General features: G+C 41.6%; 1 protein-coding gene and 1 non-coding gene across 3 annotated transcripts in view; both read right to left on the bottom strand.

Moving 5' to 3' along the window:
• LOC126416028 (poly [ADP-ribose] polymerase tankyrase) overlaps positions 1-20,037 on the bottom strand; it is a 301,772-nt gene that overhangs the window by 35,428 nt on the left and 246,307 nt on the right. For both annotated transcript variants that reach the window (XM_050083481.1, XM_050083482.1), the window contains exons 14-17: positions 16,342-16,502; positions 15,779-15,942; positions 15,408-15,591; positions 5,636-5,744 (exon numbers count right to left, since the gene is read on the bottom strand). In XM_050083481.1, coding sequence (XP_049939438.1) covers positions 5,636-5,744; positions 15,408-15,591; positions 15,779-15,942; positions 16,342-16,502 — 618 coding nt within the window. The remainder of the gene's footprint in view (positions 1-5,635; positions 5,745-15,407; positions 15,592-15,778; positions 15,943-16,341; positions 16,503-20,037) is intronic.
• LOC126417545 (U5 spliceosomal RNA) lies at positions 4,983-5,102 on the bottom strand. Its single transcript, XR_007575638.1, has one exon. It is a non-coding gene; the product is annotated as a U5 spliceosomal RNA (small nuclear RNA).

Genomic DNA, 20,037 nt, shown 5'->3' with positions numbered 1-20,037 from the left:
TACCCAAGAAGAGTTTCTCAAAAGTTTCACCACATATGGTACATCAGCTGATACCTAAACATGTTTTGTTTAGTCAATGCAGGATTCCTTCCACACTTTCCCATTTTTAGCCACCAAATCAAATACGATACCAATTAAGAGAAATCCTGCTTTATGCATCTTTCTGATGATACTGACCAGTAAATCCCAATTCGTCACAGCATCAAAATTATAATATACAGGTTCCACATAACCTACATGCCATAACAACCTTTATCTGGCTATGTCGCCCCTATATGATGTCCGTTTCTTAGTCATAGCATATGCAACTGTCTACATTCATTTCATCAAAGCGTAAAACAGACACACTCCATCTCACTTAAGCTTGTTCCTTGCTTACTCATCAAGTACAACACATCAGTCAAAAAGCCAAGAACACAGTGGAAAGAATTCATTTTTTAACACAGGAAATCCCAGTAATGGTATTCTCATTATGTTTCTGATACATGTTTTTCTGAACAGAGAGCACAGGAGCAAGGCTTTGCTTATATCTTCCTGACTCCCGAGGGTGCTCTTCTTGGATTTCACAAGACATTTAATTTGTGTGTCCTAAATACTTTTTCTAAAACTTTGTAAACTTTAGTTGTCACTTTAGCACTTTGCCGATACTAAAGCCTTTGGCATTGCTTCTTCTGCCTGTTTAATGCATACGCCACAAATTTGTTTTTTGTTCTCAGCACACTGTTTTCAGCTATTAAATGCTAATTTTTTTTCTCTCAGCAATGATAATTTTTTATCAAGTCTCTTCATTTCATCCCTAATACAGCCTTTTTTCGTTCCTGTGTCCCCCCCTCCAGTGACAATGCAGCTAGTGTGCAAAGTGTGCGTTAACAGGTTTCATGATCTTTCCTTCTGTCATTTCACTGGACAGAAAATGAAGCAGCAGCGTGACTGGCTTTAATAAATTGCAGCACAGGAATTGCAGTCAGCTTTAACATGACCTTTAGCTGAAGTTTTATTAACTCGGCTTGGAGATCGCATAAAGAGTTGTTGTCTTCAAAATGCATGCTACAGATAGTAGCACTGTTAATGTTAATACTATCATTTCTTCTACATCCATGAAGCCCGTTCAGGATCTTTCAGGAACTGATGGTAGGCAATACTCCCTTTAGTCTTCAGATGATAAGTTTTCATACAGAGCCACAGCACAGCTTGGTACTATCAACATCAAGGAGAAACAATATCCTTGATAGAACTTGAAAATAGAGAGCAACAACACAAAACTTACTTGCTTCAACATGTAGGAGCGTGTGCGAACTTAGTGGAGTTTCTCAAGTTCTGCAGATGCACTACGGGCTCCCCTGCCAACGGACCCAATAGTTTTTTTCCCCATTCTGTTCTGTGTCCCCCCTCCTCCTCACAGCCTCCCAATGCTGCCCCTGACAACGCATGTGCTGCTGCCTTCTAGTCCTTTCATGCTCCGCACCAGCTAGCACTCTTCTCTTCCTCTATCCATACTCTGCAGCCCCCCCCCCCCTCCATCCAACTCCCAATTGCTGATTTCGTTCAACAGAAGTTGCAGCGAGCCAAAGTGGCCAGAGATAGCAGTTGTGTGCATGAGGTGCGCGCGCGCGCGCGCGTGTGTGTGTGTGTGTGTGTGTGTGTGTGTGTGTGTGTGTGTGTGTGTGTGTGTGTGTGTTTTCCTTTCTGTTCTGAAGAAGGCTTTGGCCAAAAAGCTTAGTGTGTAGCAGTCGCTTCACTGTGTCTGTCGACAACTCATCTTCACAATGAGTAGCAATCTGTCCTTTCATAATTACCAATATACTAATTTATCAGCCTCCAGAGTGCACAATTAAAACAGTGAATATTGGTAACATGAATAACTACAAAAGAACAGTGAGGATCCTTGGAGTGAAAGTGATCAAAAATAGACTGAAGACACATACAAAAATGGAAAGTAAAATGTGTTTACCTATTATTGTGTGTGTTCAGTAAGCGGCTAAATGGAAATTTGAAGTCATTGTCCCAGTCAAAAAGAAATGGGCGTAATGCGATAAAAGCAAAAGCAGAGCACGTAAAGCCATTAGTGTAATCACATAGCCGATGGAATAACTGATTAAAGATTGCTTACAATTTTGGATATCCTGACTTGTTAGTCAGCTTCAAAAATAATTAATACTTCTCACTACAAGGACCAGACTATGATAGTTTATACAACATAAAATAACTAAAATTATTTGCAGCTTATCTGCATATGATAAATGGTTATATTTTTAAACATAGTTAAAAGGAAGGAAAGATGTTGCGAGATAAAAAAAGAGAAATAAAAGGAGTGTGTCAAATGTTCTTTACTGCAAGTAGAGGTAGTGTGGCATACACACACATCTAATTGCTATATGAAAAGTGTGCAAGTAAATGAGAATGCAGATCCTATCAGTACTTGCAAGGCAAGCATAAAGGCTCTAGTCGACTTCAAGTTTAGGGATAGTGTTGCCTATCAACTGTTATACTACAAACACACAAACAGATTATTATAAAGTGTGCTGACATCTGTATTAGAAGTTTGTTAACCAGCTATCACCTATGATACAAACCAGTAAAAAACAAGGGTACTTACACATTTGCTCCTCGTACTACAACACTTAAAGTTATTGTTTCAAATGGTGCATCCTTTACCCTCCCACTATTAACGCACAATTTCCATTTGAGTCTTAACTGGTCAATGTGCACCTTAGTACTGCTACTAAACCCCACAATTTTAACACCGATTGGGCTACATATGGTCCACTGCTGCCACTGGTACTTGGCTGCTTAATGTCTTTTAAACTTCAGTTAGCATTAACTTCCCCTTACATTTTGAGAGAGTTCTGAACACAAGAGTTGAAATTCCAGAAAGATGAACAATCAAGTCATCACTTATTGACAATTATTTATGTATGTCTTTCTTTAACTACTACTATTTATAGCCAAGCACATATTTCTTTAAAAAAAAAGGGGGGGGGATAGGAGGCATTACAACCATTGCTTAGTTTTCTATACTGGCAGATGTATGGATGAATGTGCATAACACACTGTTAAGTTTGGCTCAGTTCCTTATGCCATGCAAGACAATGAGCTATGTAGCTGCTTTACAGCCTGGATTGTTTGGTTCAGAATTGGTACATCAGAATTTCACAGATAAGTCCTCAGTTTACAGTGTGGGTTTGATTTAAGCCACATGTTAACAATTTAAGGTGACTATTTACTAGTTGACTATTTGATTTTCATCTGCTTTCCTCCATTTATGTCGTTGCAGCGTAACTCCCTATTTTACATTTATTTTTATTTGTGATCTGGTATTATATTTTACAACTGTCCTCCTCCATTCTTTTACCATTCCTCCCCCTCCTCCCCCTTTGGCACTAATAATTGTCCAAAGTATATCCAGGCTGTCATCTTGTGTCACTGAGTTCTTGGGCACCTTCTCTTTTACAACTAAATCAAAATGTCAAATGGAAAGTTCTGGGAGAAAGTAAATAACTTACGAGTATAGGTAATAACATCCTTGATCAGTAGAAATGTTAGTCCCAACAATGAGTACTCAGCCAGCATAATGTAACTGTACAGGAGAGAGAGAGAGAGAGAGAGAGAGAGAGAGAGAGAGAGAGAGAGAGAGAGAGTGAGTGTGTGTGTGTGTGTGTGTGTGGAAGGGGGGGGGGGGTGTTTGTTTGTGGTATAATGGGTCCAAACTACAGGGTCATCAGTCCCTTTTTCCTGACGCAAACAAGGCTCAAGGTAAAACACCGAAATTTAGTTTGGAAAATTAAAAAGGGGGTAAAAGTAATGGGTAGCCACAATGAAACAGAAAATGAAAGAAATGAACAAAAAAAGGGGGAAAATGTACACCACAAAGAAAAGCAGAGGAAGGTATTAAAACCGTAGAGCAGATGGTCTGGGCTAGCTGATCAGAAGAATAAAAGGGGATGAGCCAGCTACTCTGCAACACACTAAAATGTCCAGCCCAAAAAGACAAGGCAAGATGAACAACAAGGTAAACGAAACACAAAGAACGGGTGACAAGAGTGTTAAATCGCAGGGAGGGTGGAGGCCTCAGAGATAAGGCCAGACCCCCACCCTTAGATGGTATGACTACCCCCTCCCCTCATGAATAAAACTTGACCAATGCCGAGCCAGAAAAGTACAACAGATCCCCTGAGAGTGGCTTGCATGGATGACATTTGTTGTCTCCTTGATAACACGGAGTTTATTTGGTGTACTGAGAGTGCGCCATTCAGTATCCCAGATTGCGAAAACTTGGTGGCAGAAGACCAATCACAAATTGGTCTCCGTCAGGCCAATCTCCAGAGTTGGTTTACTGGTAGCCTGTTTGGCCATGAGGTCAGCAAGTTCATTGCCCGGTACCCCGACATTCCCTGGGGTCCAAATGAAAGTCACAGAACCTTCACTGTTGCAGAAGGCACAAGGACTGCTGGATAGTCATTACAAAAAGCATTGGTCGAGAGCCTGTAGGCTACTTAAGGGGTCACTACAGACGACAAAGGACTCACTGGCACAGGAATGGATATGCTGCAGAGTGTGATAGATGGCAACCAACTCTGCAGTGAAAGCACTGCAGCCATCTGGCAAGGAGCACTGTTCAGTATGGCCAGTGAGCATAAGCAAAACCAACAAGACGGTCGACCATTGGTCCACCTGTGTAGGACATTTCTGAGCCCTTAAACTCACTGAGAAGGGAGAGCAAGTATCAGTGGAGGGCCTCAGATGGGACTGAGCCTTTGGGGCCTTGTAATAGGTCCAGCCAAAGCCGTGGCCAAGGTATGGACCACGGAGATGTACAAAAGTGGAGCTGTAGTGAAGGTGGTAGAGAGAAAGTGTCCAGTTCATTAACAAGCAACTGGACATGGACGGTGAGGGGATTCCCACTTCTGGGTTGCCTTTTTGGGAGTGCCATGTTGGGGATAAGGAGACGGTAATTTGGACGGCGAGGTGAACTGTAAATGTGGGCAGCATAATTATGCTGAGCGCTAAGAAAAATTAGTTATAGACTCATTTAATGTTCCCCTCCATGGAAATCTTTAGTAAAAGGTGAAAGATTTATTCATCTTGAAGGGAAACCAGTACAACGTTCTCAGTGTACAGAGTTTTATTGTCTCCTCTGATCACATATCAAAGGTGAATTTCCTACAAAATCACTAAATAGTTAACCTGCATTTTTTCTCACTTTTGCTGCATGAAGGGACTTCTATTCCCAAATGTGAGTGGTTTTGTTAGCATTACTCAAGTTAACAACGGTGAAGATGAAACTACTGCAAAATTCAGTTCAAGCGTTAACAGATGGTAGGAAGTAATGGTTCATTTAAAATACTCTTACTGTGTCACTTTGATTTCTAATTTACATTTCACTGAACTTGTAAATTAGGAAGGATATTTTTACTCTTAAAATCTGATTTTTTGTTGTGTGTGCTTCAGTTCCATATCTCTCTCAGATCACGAAAGATGGAATTAATCTGTTATGGAAACAGTCAACTAGAATAATGTTAAGTACACCCATAACACAGCTCAATACACGATATTGAAAATTTTGTTATGCTGTGCTCAGCTACAGACACAGATCAGGCTGCAGTTTTCAAAAACAAAAAAATTTGTTTGATTTTACCTGTGGCAAATATAACAGGATCTGTCTTTGTGTACTGGACATCCAATACCACCTCCAATCCCATAAACATACTGATTGCTTTTTGAGGAGTGTTCAGCAAAATAAATGCCTGAAAGAAAAAATAAATATTTGTTTCTTCTGAAAAAACAACATTAATATTAAAAATGTACACTCTGTAGTTCATCAGTTCAGGAGAAACATGGTGGTATCAAATCTAAGCCTTTTCAGTTCTCCTTAAGAAATAATCCACTGCAAATTTATTCTTCAATTACCAAATTTCTTGAATACCAAAGAAAAATTCCAAATCTGCATGTTATATTACATCATTACTCATTAGTGTCATTGCATTATTACGTCAGATTATTTAAAATAAAGGTTTATATGGCACCATGAAGTCGCAAAAATTACATATGTAAAATATATGTTACCTTTTAGCATGCTTTAGATGTTACAAACTGAAGGTGGCTAAGCAACAAGGAGCAATCTTTAAATTCAAAAAATAATAGTTTAAAAAAGAAACAAGATGAAAGAAAAAAATGACAGTAAGTAGTTGCCAAATTCTAATGTGGATTTTCCATGCTAGTGCATCATCTCAGAGTGATTCACAACTTGGTTTGACTTGTGCACCAGACTAATCTCTTCTCAAGCAGCATTCTTTTAATGTAAGTGAACCAAGTGAAGTGATTCAAAGCATTTTTTCTTGGACCAATTCTCATGTTATTTATCTGTGGTTTTCTTACATTGCCTCAGGTGAATGCCTGCATTGTTTCCTTTCACTAGGCCCCACAATTAAATGTACCCCCCGCCCCCAAGCTTTATCCAGTCTTATCTAATAGTTCAGGTTTAATGAACTTAATGTTGACTGAATGTTAAACTCTAAGCTTTCTTCTCCAACCCAGTCAACAAAACTCTCCTGCAGAAACTCAAAACTTCATCTTTCAGAACTTGTACAGTACAGTCCCAAACTGTTTTGAGGCTACCATTACTAGTGTTTAAAATTTTTTTATTCTTAAGCTATGGAAGTTCAGAAGTTGTTTGAGTAGTATGTTTCCATGGAGCATTTGAAGAAACCACGGTGTGCAAAACATAGAAATTTTATGTGCACTTTTCACTGGGTGATTTTAAAATTTTTTTTTATAGGCTTAATCAACCACAATGTGTCGAATTGCTTGATTTTGATTTTTTTAATCAATCTCCTTCATAGAAATCTAAGTTTGCAGAATTTTGTTGCGTTCATACTTTTGTCAGTGACAAATTTTGTAGAAGTCTACTAAAAGCAGTTTTACCAAAATGTATAGAAACCGTAACAGAACTGAAGAGGATTGGCATGTGACATACCATAAAAAAGAGGTTTTATTGGTACAGTAAAGGCTGCAGTATATTCAATTTTGCATGGACATTTAGCTGTAGACAAGATCTGTTCCTGATGGATTCCACCCAATTTGACCGAAGGTGAAACACAGGATAATGTCAACTAGAGTAAAAAAGTGCTTGAAAAATGTGATTCAGGAAATTCAAAATCTATACATCATCACTACGGAAGATGAAACTTGGATATATTTGTACGAGCTGGAAACTAAACAGTGTTCCAAGGTGAAGTTAACCCAACAAAAGTGGTTCACTAGCAAATCACTTAGAAGAAAATGATCATGTTTCTTTGGGTACATTGGATAGTTATGCACCTGGAGCTTTACTGGATTGAAGAACAGTTAATACTGAATGGTACACAATTTGTTGTCCAGAAGACATTGATCAAATCAGAAAAATCAACATAATGCCAGCTGTTACGCAATACTTGAAACAGTTGATTACTTGACACAGAAAAAGAATGCAAAATATTCACCTGCTTCATCATCTAATAACTTCTTCCTGTTCCTTTGTGTGAATAAATACATACATGCATGCATGGATACAGACTTTCATCACTTTAAGAAAATGTTGAATCCTTCCAAAACCTTTAAGTACCACCACAGAGTGGACAAAAATGCTTCTAGTATTGGTTTCAGTGCAAGCACAAAGACAAATTTTAGAGGCAAATATTTTGAGAAACGATAATACAATCACACAAAAGAACTGTTTTTCTTCCACCACTTTTGTAAAAACTTTATAAAGCATCCTTCATGCTGATTCTTAAAGTGAAGTAGTTTTCAACAAGAAGGCAACACAGAAGGCTAGTGGGTACAGGTCCGTCATCTCCTACAGAAGAATGTTCAGGTAACTATGGTGGTGGTGGTGGTGGTTGTTGCTGTTGTTGTCGTCAATGATGATGATGATGATTTTCAGACATCAATGACAATCATATCAGTGCCAGCTGAATCTGGTTACTCAGTCAGTTATGGTATGTTTTCTTGTAGGGTGCAAAAACATCTAAGGCCATACACACCCACGTCGGAACTGTATAATACTAAGATGAAATAGGAGTTAAAAGGCCGGCCAGGGTGGCCGAGCAGTTCTAGGCGATACAGTCTGGAAGCGCGTGACCGCTACAGTCGCAGGTTCGAATCCTGCCTCGGGCATGGATGTTTGTGATGTCCTTAGGTTAGTTAGGTTTAAGTAGTTCTAAGTCTAGGGGACTGATGACCTCAGAAGTTAAGTCCCATAGTGCTCAGAGCCATTTGAACCATTAAGTTAAAAGTGACTACATGTTAAATTCAATCAACAGAAAGAAAGACAGATAAAAACAGAGACTTTCTGTTCGAGAAAGTGCCTTAAAATACGTCGAAGACAATGAGCGTCCTGAACTGAAGATTAAATGTCCTTCACCACATTACTATGATGAATAAAAAGTAAGATGTGGTCGACAACCTCTGCTCCGTTTGTTAAAACAGCTGATAACTCAGATGACAAACATAAATTAGAACAAAAGTGGTTAAAAAAAGGCCATTCTGTCGGAAAATGGTGAACCATCAAAGGCTGATGACAATGAGTACAAAGTATTGGGGGATCACCAAATAACAAATGGCGATGACTAAAAAGACAGTGCCCAATTTGCAATCTAGTTAAAATGATCTTCTTGCAGCGAGAGAGCTGGGAGGTGGTCAGCCAAGCCACTGGGAGAGGTTTAATCCACTGGAGTTTATTCCGATGAAGGGAACACCACTGGTGATGCCAAAGTGACACCACCTGCTGACAGACAGCAGCACAGAGATAATAGAAGGAAATGCAAGAACTAGTGGGTCAAGGAATGAAGACTGCAGCCCTGGCAATAGCATCAGCGGCCTCATTTCCTGTCAGACCGACGTGACCAGGGACCCACTTAAACTTCAAATTGGTTCCTTCAAGAACGAACAGGTGAAAGCTTTCTTGGACCCATTGGAATAAGGGATGGACGGTGTAGAGCACACAAAGGCCCAGAAGGGCACTGAGGGAGTCAGAGCAAATGACACAATTGAAAACCACGTGTCGCTGGACGTACTGCGTGGCCTGATACAGAGCGAAGAGCTCCGCAGTAAACACTGAGCCGTGTTCCGGAAGCTAATATCGAAAAACATCGTGCCAATGACGAAGGCACATCCAAAATGGTCAGTCTAAGAACGATCATAAACACAGGAACTATCATTAAGTTCTGTGAGGTTGAGAAACTTTTGGCAACAGAGCGAGCCCAAGTAGTGTCCTTATGAAGCAGATGAAGTCCAAGGTGAACAATGGCTGCCGCATAAAGCCAAGGTGGTGTAGGGTGCACACCCATTGGGAAAGTGGCAGGTAGCTGAAGTTACACAGCAATAGCTAAAAGCAAACTCCAGAAGGTAACAGAGAAGAGGGACACACACCACACTGGCGATCACAGGAGTCATCGAAGAAGGAAGCATAGGATGGGTGGCCAGCCATGGCAGACAAACAGCATTCATATCCGCTGAGGAGAAAATCACAGAGGTACGACTCTGGTAGTTTGGCAGCTTCTGCATACAGACTCAACCAGGCTAGTGTAAAAGGCGCCAATGCCCAAACGGGTGCCACGATGGTGGATTGTATTGAGATGGCATAAGATGGACTGACATGCCGAATAGACAAGGCACCAATGCAAATAGAGGAGGGTGGTCCAATTTTCTCCCCAGGAAGTACCTTTGAGTTCACGTAAGGCACTGAGGGACAGCCTACAGTGGGTGGCCATGTAAGACACCTGGGAAGACCAAGAAAGTTTCCAATCAGGCCTGAATCCCAGAAATTTCTTAGTTTCAATGAACAGACGAGCAACAGGCCCATGACGTAAAGATGGTGGAAGAAATTTACTGCGCCATCAGAAATTCACACATAAAATTTTGTCAGTGGAAAAGCGAGTAATTAAGATACCAGTCCTCCAGCAGGTGTTGTCGGCATTCTCCAAATCGAAAAACACAGCCAGTCTGGCATTTCCACAGAAGACCATTCATGACATTGATTGAAAATGTGACAGAGATGGTCAACTGCAGAATGGCGTGCTCGAAATCCAAATTGTGCCGTGGTTAGTAAATTGTGAGATTCGAGAAACCACACCAGCTGGGCATGAATCATACATTCCATTACCTTGAAAACACAGTTGGCGAGAAAAATGGGGAGGCAGCTAGAAGGATGGTGTTTGTCCTTACCAGGCTTAGGCATGAGTATGACAGTGGCTTCACGCCAGCATCTGAGGAACATGCCTTCTGCCCAGATGCGACTGCACATATGAAGGTGAAAGTGCTTGCCTGTAAGAGAAAGGTTCTGCAAAATCTGAATGTGAACATCGTCCAGTTCTGGGGTGGAGGGTCGGGATGAAGCAAGAGCATGTTCTAGCTCCGTCACAGTAAAAGCAGCATTGTAGCACTCACAATTCTAAGAAGAGAATGGTATTGCTTGAGCTTCTTCCACTCATTTCTGATGAAGGAAGGCAGAGTGATAGTGGGTGGAGCTCAAAATCTCTGCAAAATAGCGGCCCAAGGTGTTTGAGATAGCAATAGGGTCTACTACAACATCATCTGTTACTGTCAGGACGGAAATTGGGGAATGGATCTTGATCCCAGAGAGCTGTTGAAGGTTGGCCCACACGACGGAAGATGCGGTGGAACTGTTAAAAGAAGTAGTAAATGAAATCCAGCGAGCTTTTTTGCTATCCCGAAGAATGAGATGACAGTGCACACACAACTGTTTATAATGAATGCAGTTTGCCATTGTAGTGTGATGATTGAAAATGTGGAGAGCATGTGTCCTCTGCGGGAATTGTGTCGTGGCATCCCTTAGTCCACCATGGGACTGCAACACGGCACAGTAAGGATGAAGTGCGAGGAATGGAATATTCTGTGGCGGCAAGGATAACATTGGTAAGGTACTGCACCTGGTCACCACAACTGGGGAAAAGTCATTCATCGAAGGTCACCAGGGAAGAGTAAATCCTCTAGTTGACCTTAGAATGCTATTATTTGGGTTTGCATGTAGGTGGAGTAGGAGTCAGCAAACTGATAGGGCACAGGAAATGGTCACTCGAGTACATGTCAGAGAGAATGGACACTCGAGATGACGGGCTAGCTTGGCAGTGTAGAAAGAGGTCCAAATAGGAATAGGTGTGCACCGAGCCTGAAAGGAATGTGGGTGCTCCAGTGCTATGGCAGTTGAGGTCGGGTTGATTGAGGTCAGCCAAGAGGGCATCTCTTGGACAGGTTCTGGGAGAGTCTAAGGGGAATGGTGCGCATTGAAGTCACTGAGCAGTAAAAGGGGTGAGGGAGTTTCTCAATAAGCTGGAGGAAGTTTGCCATGGTGACACCGAATGATGGAGGAATGTAAACGGTGCAAAGGGAAAAGGTGCAGTGAGGAAGAAAAAATTTGGACTGCAACAGTGTGCGGACGGGTGTTCAGGGAGATGGTGTGACAATGAATGTCCTCTGCATGAGCAGCATGACTCCATGACTCCCCCATGAAAGGGAATACCATCCTCGGAGGGGTGAAGGGAGGGTGTCAAACAGACTGGAAAGAAATTTGATAGGTCAAAGTGGTCATGAGGACGCAGTTTTATTTCCTGAAGGCAAAGAGCAAGTCAACGCTGTAATTCAAACAGTAGCTGTAATTCCTCCTTGTTGGATCTCAGGTCGTGTGTTCCTTTGCAGGAAAGCATATGCTCCTTTGGAGTCATGAGGAGGAAAGGGGAGGAGGGAAAAAAATGAAGGAGTGTCACCTCGGCGGCTGCTGAGTGCCAGCCTTCGAAGATGCTCTGCTGTAGGGTGCATGGGCTAGAGGATCCTGCTCCATGAGATCTACAGAGGCATTGGCATTCTCCCCCCTGATCAGTCAGCAGAATCCAGGGCAGACAAATAGCTGACAGTGCACAATGACGACACGAAGGTCGGCCAGGATAGGGTACTACATGGCGACATCGTTTAAGAGGATCTCCCGGTTGGCGAAGAAGAGCGCTTGCCTTTGTTTGATTTCTTGGAGCCTTTGCAGTTGACAGATCACGATTCAGATGTTTGCTGGCTGGGGGGACATAAAATGTCTTTGTGGGAGCACTCCTTCTGTCCTTTCCAACCCACTGGTTGTGCAGCATATGATTTCGCCGCGTGAGGTGAAAATTTAGTGGCTTGTTGCACTGCTGGAGAAGGTAACGGGGATGCTAGCATGGCAAGGGGGGATTTTACAACTGCGATGCTGAATTTGAGGTCGCATGTCTTTGTGGCCATGTCCTTCATGGCGCAAGAGGTAGCAAGAACAGTACTTTAAGTGCTGGATTTCTGACTATCCAACATCTTGTGAGCAATAGAGTAAGGTACTTTTTCCTTCACCCAGGTCTCTCAGATGGCCTGCTCATCGAGATGCTTGGGACAATCTCCAGAAGAGGCTGCATAGTCGCCATTGCAATTGATACAGCATGGAGAAGGAGGCTGACAGTCGCCCTCAGGAGCATCCCTATCACAGATTACACATTTGGCCAGGTGTCAAGAGGAAATTGGGAGTGTGGTTGTAGCTATGACAATGGTAGCAACACATAGGATTCAGAATCTATGGTGAGACCATGATAACTTCACACCGTGCTACTCTAACAAATGTGAGAAAAGAGTGTGTGTGGGCACTAAGGATGCGTCTACTCTTTTCATCACCTGATGGACTGGAATGACACCCCGATCAGAAAGGTAAGTCTGGATTTCTGTCTTGATCAGACCATTGATCAGCCTAGTGTAAATAACACCACGTGAAGAATTCAGCGTTTGATGGTCTCGACACAAACAGGATAGCTGTGGAGGAGCGAAGTCGCATGCAGTTATTGTGCTTGAGAATCGCAAGTAGTCTCCAAAAGAAAAGTGCCATTGCGTAAATGACAGCAGGATTTCACAGCGCCAGCAACTGCATCAACACCTTACTGAATAGTAAATGTATTTACCATAGCAAAGGACTGAGTCTTCAGTATGCGAAACAACAAAGAACTGAGGTGCAAATGGGAGGGTCTTTGATTTGTTAGCCTCATTCCATTTACGTTTTGTGATGTAGACTAAGGAGGAGATGTTTGGCTAATTGCAAGAATATCGCCCAGGATTGCCAGTGTCTCCAATGGTGCTCCTTCCAACTGGGATGGGGGAGGAGGGGGTCCTCAGAGGTGGGCTCACCCACATTAGGTGATTGTTCACTCCCCAGGTCACACCTCCCAAACACTGATAATTTGGGAAGGTAACAGCTCAGGCAATAACCCCTCCCTGGGCGTGGCCTTTACCAGGAGGTACACGTGAACCCTACCTGTCGACCCGGGGTTGGCAATTGCGCGTTACGCTGTCATCTGTCAGGTGCCAGACGTGTGGGCCAGCCTTCAGGAGCGCACTGGGAGGAAGAATAAAAAGAGGAACCTCAAATGCCAAAGCAGAGGAAGGATAGGAGAAGGGGAACAAAGAAGGAGAAGGGGAACAAAGAAGGAAAACGGAATGAAAAAACAGTGAAATGAAATGTTCTGGGGTCAGGCTACTGAAAATGCAGAACACATTCCCAAAAACATCGCAGACATGTTTCCCAAGGGAGAGAAAAAGGAGTAGGAAGAGGGTAGACATGCAGCACAGACAGGAAAAGATGCTGCAAAGACTATGGCCCCGTGGTAGCCAAGCACGAACTCTTCAAAGAGTGGTGAGGCCCTTGGGGATCTCAGTCAGTTATAGGTGTGGCCTTAAGTTCAATGAGGAACAGGAAAGAACAGCTTGAAAAATAAAGGAAGGAAGGTTATGGTTTAAAATACTACTGATGACAAGATCATGAGAGAGATGGGGAAAGGGGGGGTGGGGAGAAGGAAATTAGTTGCATCCTTATCAAAGGAAACACCCTGGAATTAACATTAACAGAATTAAAGACACACCTACAAAACAATCTGTCCACTGATTTCTCGTTGAAAGTATAAAGGGGTCTCAGTACATAGAAAGTGTGTTACAATAACCTATGGAGCAGAAAAAAACATCAAACTTTATTCATTTAATAACTGAAGTTCACCATGTATTAAGTTTAATTTACAAGTCTCCTCCTGTTCACTTAAGAAGCCTCAAGCCTGGTGGATTCTTATAAATCAGCTGTAATAAGTGACCAACAGAGTTTCAGTAGGTACTGTACACTATGTGATCGAAACATACGTTTTTCATATTAGGTGCATTGTGCTGCCACCTACCGCCTGGTCCTCTGTATCAGTGACCTCTGTAGTCATTAGACATCGTGAGAGAGCAGAATGGGGTGCTCCACTTTGAATGTGGTCAGGTGGTTGAGTGTCACTTGTGTCATATGCCTGTAAGCATCCCTAAGTCCACTGTTTCCGATGTGATATTGAAGGGACCTCATCTGTTGACTGACACGAGACCGCAGACAGTTGAAGAGGGTCGTAATGCATAATAGGCAGCAATCTATCCAGGCCAGCACACAGGAATTTCATACTGCATCAGGTCCCACTGCAAGTACTATGACAGTTAGGTGGGAGGTGAGAGAACTTGGATTTCATGGTCGAGCGGCTCATAGGCCACACACCACGCCAGTAAATGACAAACGACATGTTGCTTGGTGTAAGGAGCATGAACATTGGACGATTGAACAGTGGAAAAACTTTGTGTGGAGTCACGGACCAAGGTACACAATGAGGCGCCCAATGGCAGGGTGGGGGTATGGTGAATGCCCGGTGAATGTCATCTGCCAACGTGTGTAGAGCCAACAATAAAATTCGGAGGTGGTGGTGTTATGGTGTGGTCATGTTTTTCATGGAGGGGGCTTGAAACCTTTGTTGTTTTGTGTGGCACTATCACAGCACAGGCCTACATTGATGTTTTAAGCACCTTCTTGCTTCCCACTGTTGAAGAGCAATTTTGGGATGGCGATTGCTCCTTTCAACACGATCGAGCACCCATTCATAATGCATGGCCTGGGGAGGAGTGGTTATACGACATTAACATCCCTGTAACGGACTGGCCTGCACAGAGTCCTGACATGAACCCTACGAACACCTTTAGGATGTTTTGGAACGACGACTCTGTGCCAGGCCTCACCAACCTACATCAATGCCTCTCCTGAGTGCAGCACTCCATGACAAATGGGTTGCCATTCGCCAAGAAACCTTCAGCACGTGATTGAAGGTGCCTGCGAGAATGGAAGCTGCTATCAAGGCTAAGGATGAGCCAACACCATACTAAATTCCAGCATTACTGATGGAGGGCGCCATGAACTTTTAAGTCATTTTCAGCCACGTGTCCGGACACTTTTGATCATATAGTGTGTAATTCATAAGAAACTTGGCAACACTTCTAAAAGTGTGCTATCTCTCTAATATCCCATAACCAATATTAATTCCTTTAAAAATACACTGCTGAATACATACCTGCACCAAACATGCCTCCAATGTAGGCATGTCGCTCATCAAAGCCCTTTTGTACAATTGCATTTATGAACGGTGATCCATGAAAAAGCATTCGTTCATTAGGCTGATTCACATTTTCTTCAGCCACCTCTTGCCGTCGATGTGAATATCTCTCCCAGAGCTTTCTATTCTGCACTTTCTGAATCTGAAATTAAAATATTTGTATATTAAAAGTCAACTACCTTCAAATGCAAATGCCTGTCATACGCACCAAATTAAGATTAAGTTAGGATTTAAATACAAACAACTGAAAGGTAGTTAGAAGATGGCATAATTTGAGGGAATTTTCAGAAAATAAGGTATTTAAATTACTATGGTAAAGGGGTAATTACCCTGACAATATTATATCTACAAAAAACTCCACCAGAATGACCATTATCTCTGTGTTCCCTAATTGTTGACTGCATCTCTTCTTCAACAGCTAGAAATTCTTTGTCTTCAACTAGAAGATCAACCAATAGAGTGCCAGGATTTGAAGGAGTCATCCACAGTGACCCTAAGAGAAATTACAGATAATGTTAGTGGAATAATGTAAAACAAAACAAAATAAAATAAAGAGTAATGAAATTTTTTGGAAGACTGTTCCAAGAAAAACAGTGATAAATACTATAAATTAACCAACAAACACAGTTGTGATCACATTTAAGTTGTTTATTTTTACTTTTAGATGACCAATTTCGATCTTCTAAGACACCATCTTCAGATCTTACAATCCTTGATAGCAACTGGAACCGTTGGTACCTGTGCAGGTGTGGAGAACACTGCCGTCTTCAAGGAATGTAAGATCTGAAAATGATCCCTTAATGATTGAAACCGGTAATCTAAAAATAAAAATGAACAACTTAAATGCGATCATGACTGCATTTATTAAAAAGTCTAATGAATAAATACTCACCAGCACTCGCACACAGCTTATCAATCCCTTTAATAAGTTTGTGCCTGTACCCATAAGCACTTACACCAACTTGTTTGAGATCTTCATGACCCATTTCAGCCAGAATGTCAAGAGTTATCTGCTCCCGTTCAAACAACTCGAGGAGATGTTCTAATCCAAGACTGCAATACAGAATGATATATCTATTTTACTCTTAAGAAATGAATGCACGTACCCAGCAATCACCCCAAATTCCATACTAAATGTAAACAACAGAATTGTATACAAAAGGTATTTAGTGTAATCAACATTTCTAGAAAGGATTTCCGTTTCATTTACTGGGTTTAATAATGCTGAGAAGTAAGTTCTTCCTTATGTGAAGTAATAACAGGAAATGGAAGTGGCCTTGTTTGTTTAAGTAACTACTGTGTACAGATGCACCTAGATTGATTCACCATTCTCTCACTATGATTCGAAATACAGTGCTTCAGAATAAAAAAGTGAGTTTTGTACTATTTATGTGCCAGAATTCTCCTTAAAATGTGTCTGACAACTGCAATTAAATTTAAAATGCTGTTGTAGGTGGATACATGTCACTTTCACATGCCAATAACACACCAACATCTAGTATTTTATAAAAACACTGAATGTTTAACTTATTCTGGCTAACAATTAATAACTAATAAGAACACTAAAACATTAGACTACAAAATTAATCTTAGGCATTACAGATTAAGAAAGATGTATGTAAGCCACTGGTTGCAAGGAACTGCTTCACAGCAACCAATGGACCTTCCTAATGTCCCTTAAATGACCGATAGCAGGTGATAACTCAGTTTGTTAACAAATCATAAAAAACAGGCAATAATAATTAGTTACATTAAAATAAAACCATTACATAATTTTTTCAGATATATTCTGTCAGTCAGATTTGTCCAGGCAAAGAATTCCCTGTACAGTGTAAATGTTACACTTATGTCATATAAAACATAAATAAGTGGAACAATGAATTGTAGATTTCTATGATAAAATGAGTGATGAAAAGTGTGAGTACAACCAAAATTTGACTCCAGTGTTAAACTTAGTGTTCTCACTAACAAATCACCCCTGCCAAGTAATAATGTTGCAGAAATTGACTTGCTGGCGTCCATTAAACTATAGTTCTCATTCAAGCATATATTACAACTGAACGACATAAAGGCTAGTGGCATCTTGATTCAAGGAACAAAATAATCAGCAATTGCCGTCGATAAAGAGATTTCAGTTGTGTGGTAAGAGACGGACTGGTATACAAAGCTGTGGAACATTTGGCTCTCAGCTACAAAAATGAAGAGAGGCAAAACGATCATACATTTCCAGAGACAAAATGATCTGCTGACGATTAGTATGGGCTTCAAAAAGAGAAAAAATAAAACTGTGTACATGGAAAAGCTTGGAAGAATGTATGCACAAGCAGTTTGACTACATAATAATAATAATAATAGTAATAGCATACATCCTGTAGAAGCCTGATGCAAGCAAATGTTATATTAAACCAGAGTCTCCTAACAGCAGAAGTATAAACATATCTGGAACCAATCAAAGACGTAGGTAAAAAGAAATCAAAATTTACAGAAACTAAGGAAGGCTATTCCAGATGTGGTAGGTACAATGTCAAGACAGAATGGACCACATTTCAGGGCATAATTTTAGGAGGTACAGCCTTGTCGAAATAGCTGATTAACACATTCAAGACCAGGATAGAACTAAGTGACAACAGCTGTGCTTCTAAGTTGTTTTTTGGAGGGATCAGTAGTACCAGGACTGCATGTGATGGCCCAGGGAATCAGCTTGTGAAGTAGGCTGGTGGGATAATTCTCTCCAGTGAAGGTGAGGTGAGGTGAGAATGGTGGTGTATTGCTGAAAAAAGTCTGCATCTGAAATAATAAGTTTGTCTCAAATGCCAAGACTGTGTGGAAGGGAACAATTGGCACGGAAGGATAGTAACTGTCAAAATGTAAGAATTGCTGTTCATTAGTTGGTTTAATGCGTACAGAAGTGTTAGCTGACCCTCAGTGAGAATGAGGTTGACTCAAGGAAAGTGGCGTGGGACATGGACAAGGGCAATATGAAATTTAATTCGGAGAATGTATTTGGAGATGGCAAAATTTTTAACGGATCAGCCTCACCATGGGTCCACAGGACAAAGACGTTATCAATATATCTCAACCAAACCAGGGGGCTGAAAGCTTATAGATTGAAGGAAAGTCCCACACAAGCAACCCATGAAAAGATTGTCCCATGGCTGTTCCTCTGATATGTTTGTCCCTAAAATGTAAAACAGTTGTCTGTAAGTATGAAGTTGGTTACAGCAAGTGAGAAGGATGTCATAGGTTTGGAATCAGGTGTCTACTGGTTGTGGTAATGTTTAGCAGCAGGCAGACCATGTACATAGCAGATGTTGGTATAGAGGGAGATGGCATCAATGGTGGTAAGTGATGTGTGTGATGGGAGTGGGATGGGGACAAATTTCAGACAATCTAGGAAATGGTTGGTGTCATTAACATAGAAGGGGATTCTTTGAATTAGGTTCAGGTACTGACCAACTAAGGCAGATGTACCTTCAGTGGGTGCTTTGAAGATAGTAACTATAGGGCAGCCAGGATGATTAGGTTTGTGGATCTTAGCAAGAAGGTAAAAGATGGTAATAAGTGTTCTGGGTGGCGTAAGAAGTTCTATGGACTAAAATGTTAGTTCCTGTGAGGGACCTGATGTTTTAAGGAGTGTCTGTATGTCAGTTGGAGGTAGATGCTGTCAATAGAGTTGTCAGACAATTAGTGTACTCCCACTGGTCAAGTACCACAGTGGTAGTTCCCTTGTCTGCCAGGAAGATCATGTTGGTGTCATTATGTTTTGGGGAACAAAGAGCTTGGAGTTCTGCAAAGGACAAGTTAGGATCATGTTGTAGGGAGCTGAGAAAGGGTTGTGAAGCAGTGCTGGATTTTAGGCATTCTTTGAATGTTTGTAAGGGGTGATTTTGAGGTAGTGGTGGTGGATCAAATTGGAATTGTGGTCGGAACTTTTGAAGACAGAGTTCAGTGTCAGGTTTGGTGTTGGAAAGGATTTGGGATTGGATTGCAAAGTGATATTTCCATTTGAAATTAAGTGTGAAAGGAAGTTTGTTCTTCACCAAAATCAACACAAGTAAATGTACTTTTAGGGGTGTAAGTGAGACCACTGGATAGTATAGATAATTCAGGAGGGGAGAGTGTCATAGACGAGGCAGAGAATGCTGAGCTGTTGTAGCTGGTTATTAGGATCACGAGTTACCATTGCTCTGGAAGGCAGTGGTGAAGGATGGGGAATGTTAAGAAGGTTGACTAAGTTCACTTTGTAGGATAGTAGAGGTCATTATTGATGCGGCTGTTTAGGCAACTGGAGAGGGGCAGGAAGGGAAACACCACTGTTGAGATATTTTAGGAGAAGGCAAGACAGCTTTCTGAGGTTAAGCCTGGCCTATTGTTGTAGTTTGGCAGTGGATACCATCCAACAGAACTTGAGACGCAGGTAACTGCAGGATTTTGTGGCAGAAGAGAAGTCTGGTGGAGCGGAAATTGGCAGTGATGTATATAGGTCACAGATTAGCTGGGTACGTGAAAAAGTGTGCTGTATTTGAAACTGTGAGAGGATGGTGTACAGTAGGATTGCATCCAGAAACAAGGACTTTCAGTGGTGTTA

The sequence above is a fragment of the Schistocerca serialis genome, chromosome 8 (assembly GCF_023864345.2).
Source record: "Schistocerca serialis cubense isolate TAMUIC-IGC-003099 chromosome 8, iqSchSeri2.2, whole genome shotgun sequence".
Taxonomy (NCBI): Eukaryota; Metazoa; Arthropoda; class Insecta; order Orthoptera; family Acrididae; genus Schistocerca; species Schistocerca serialis.
The sequence above is the reverse complement of the archived record's forward strand: the minus strand, read 5'-3'. Positions and strand labels throughout refer to the sequence as shown.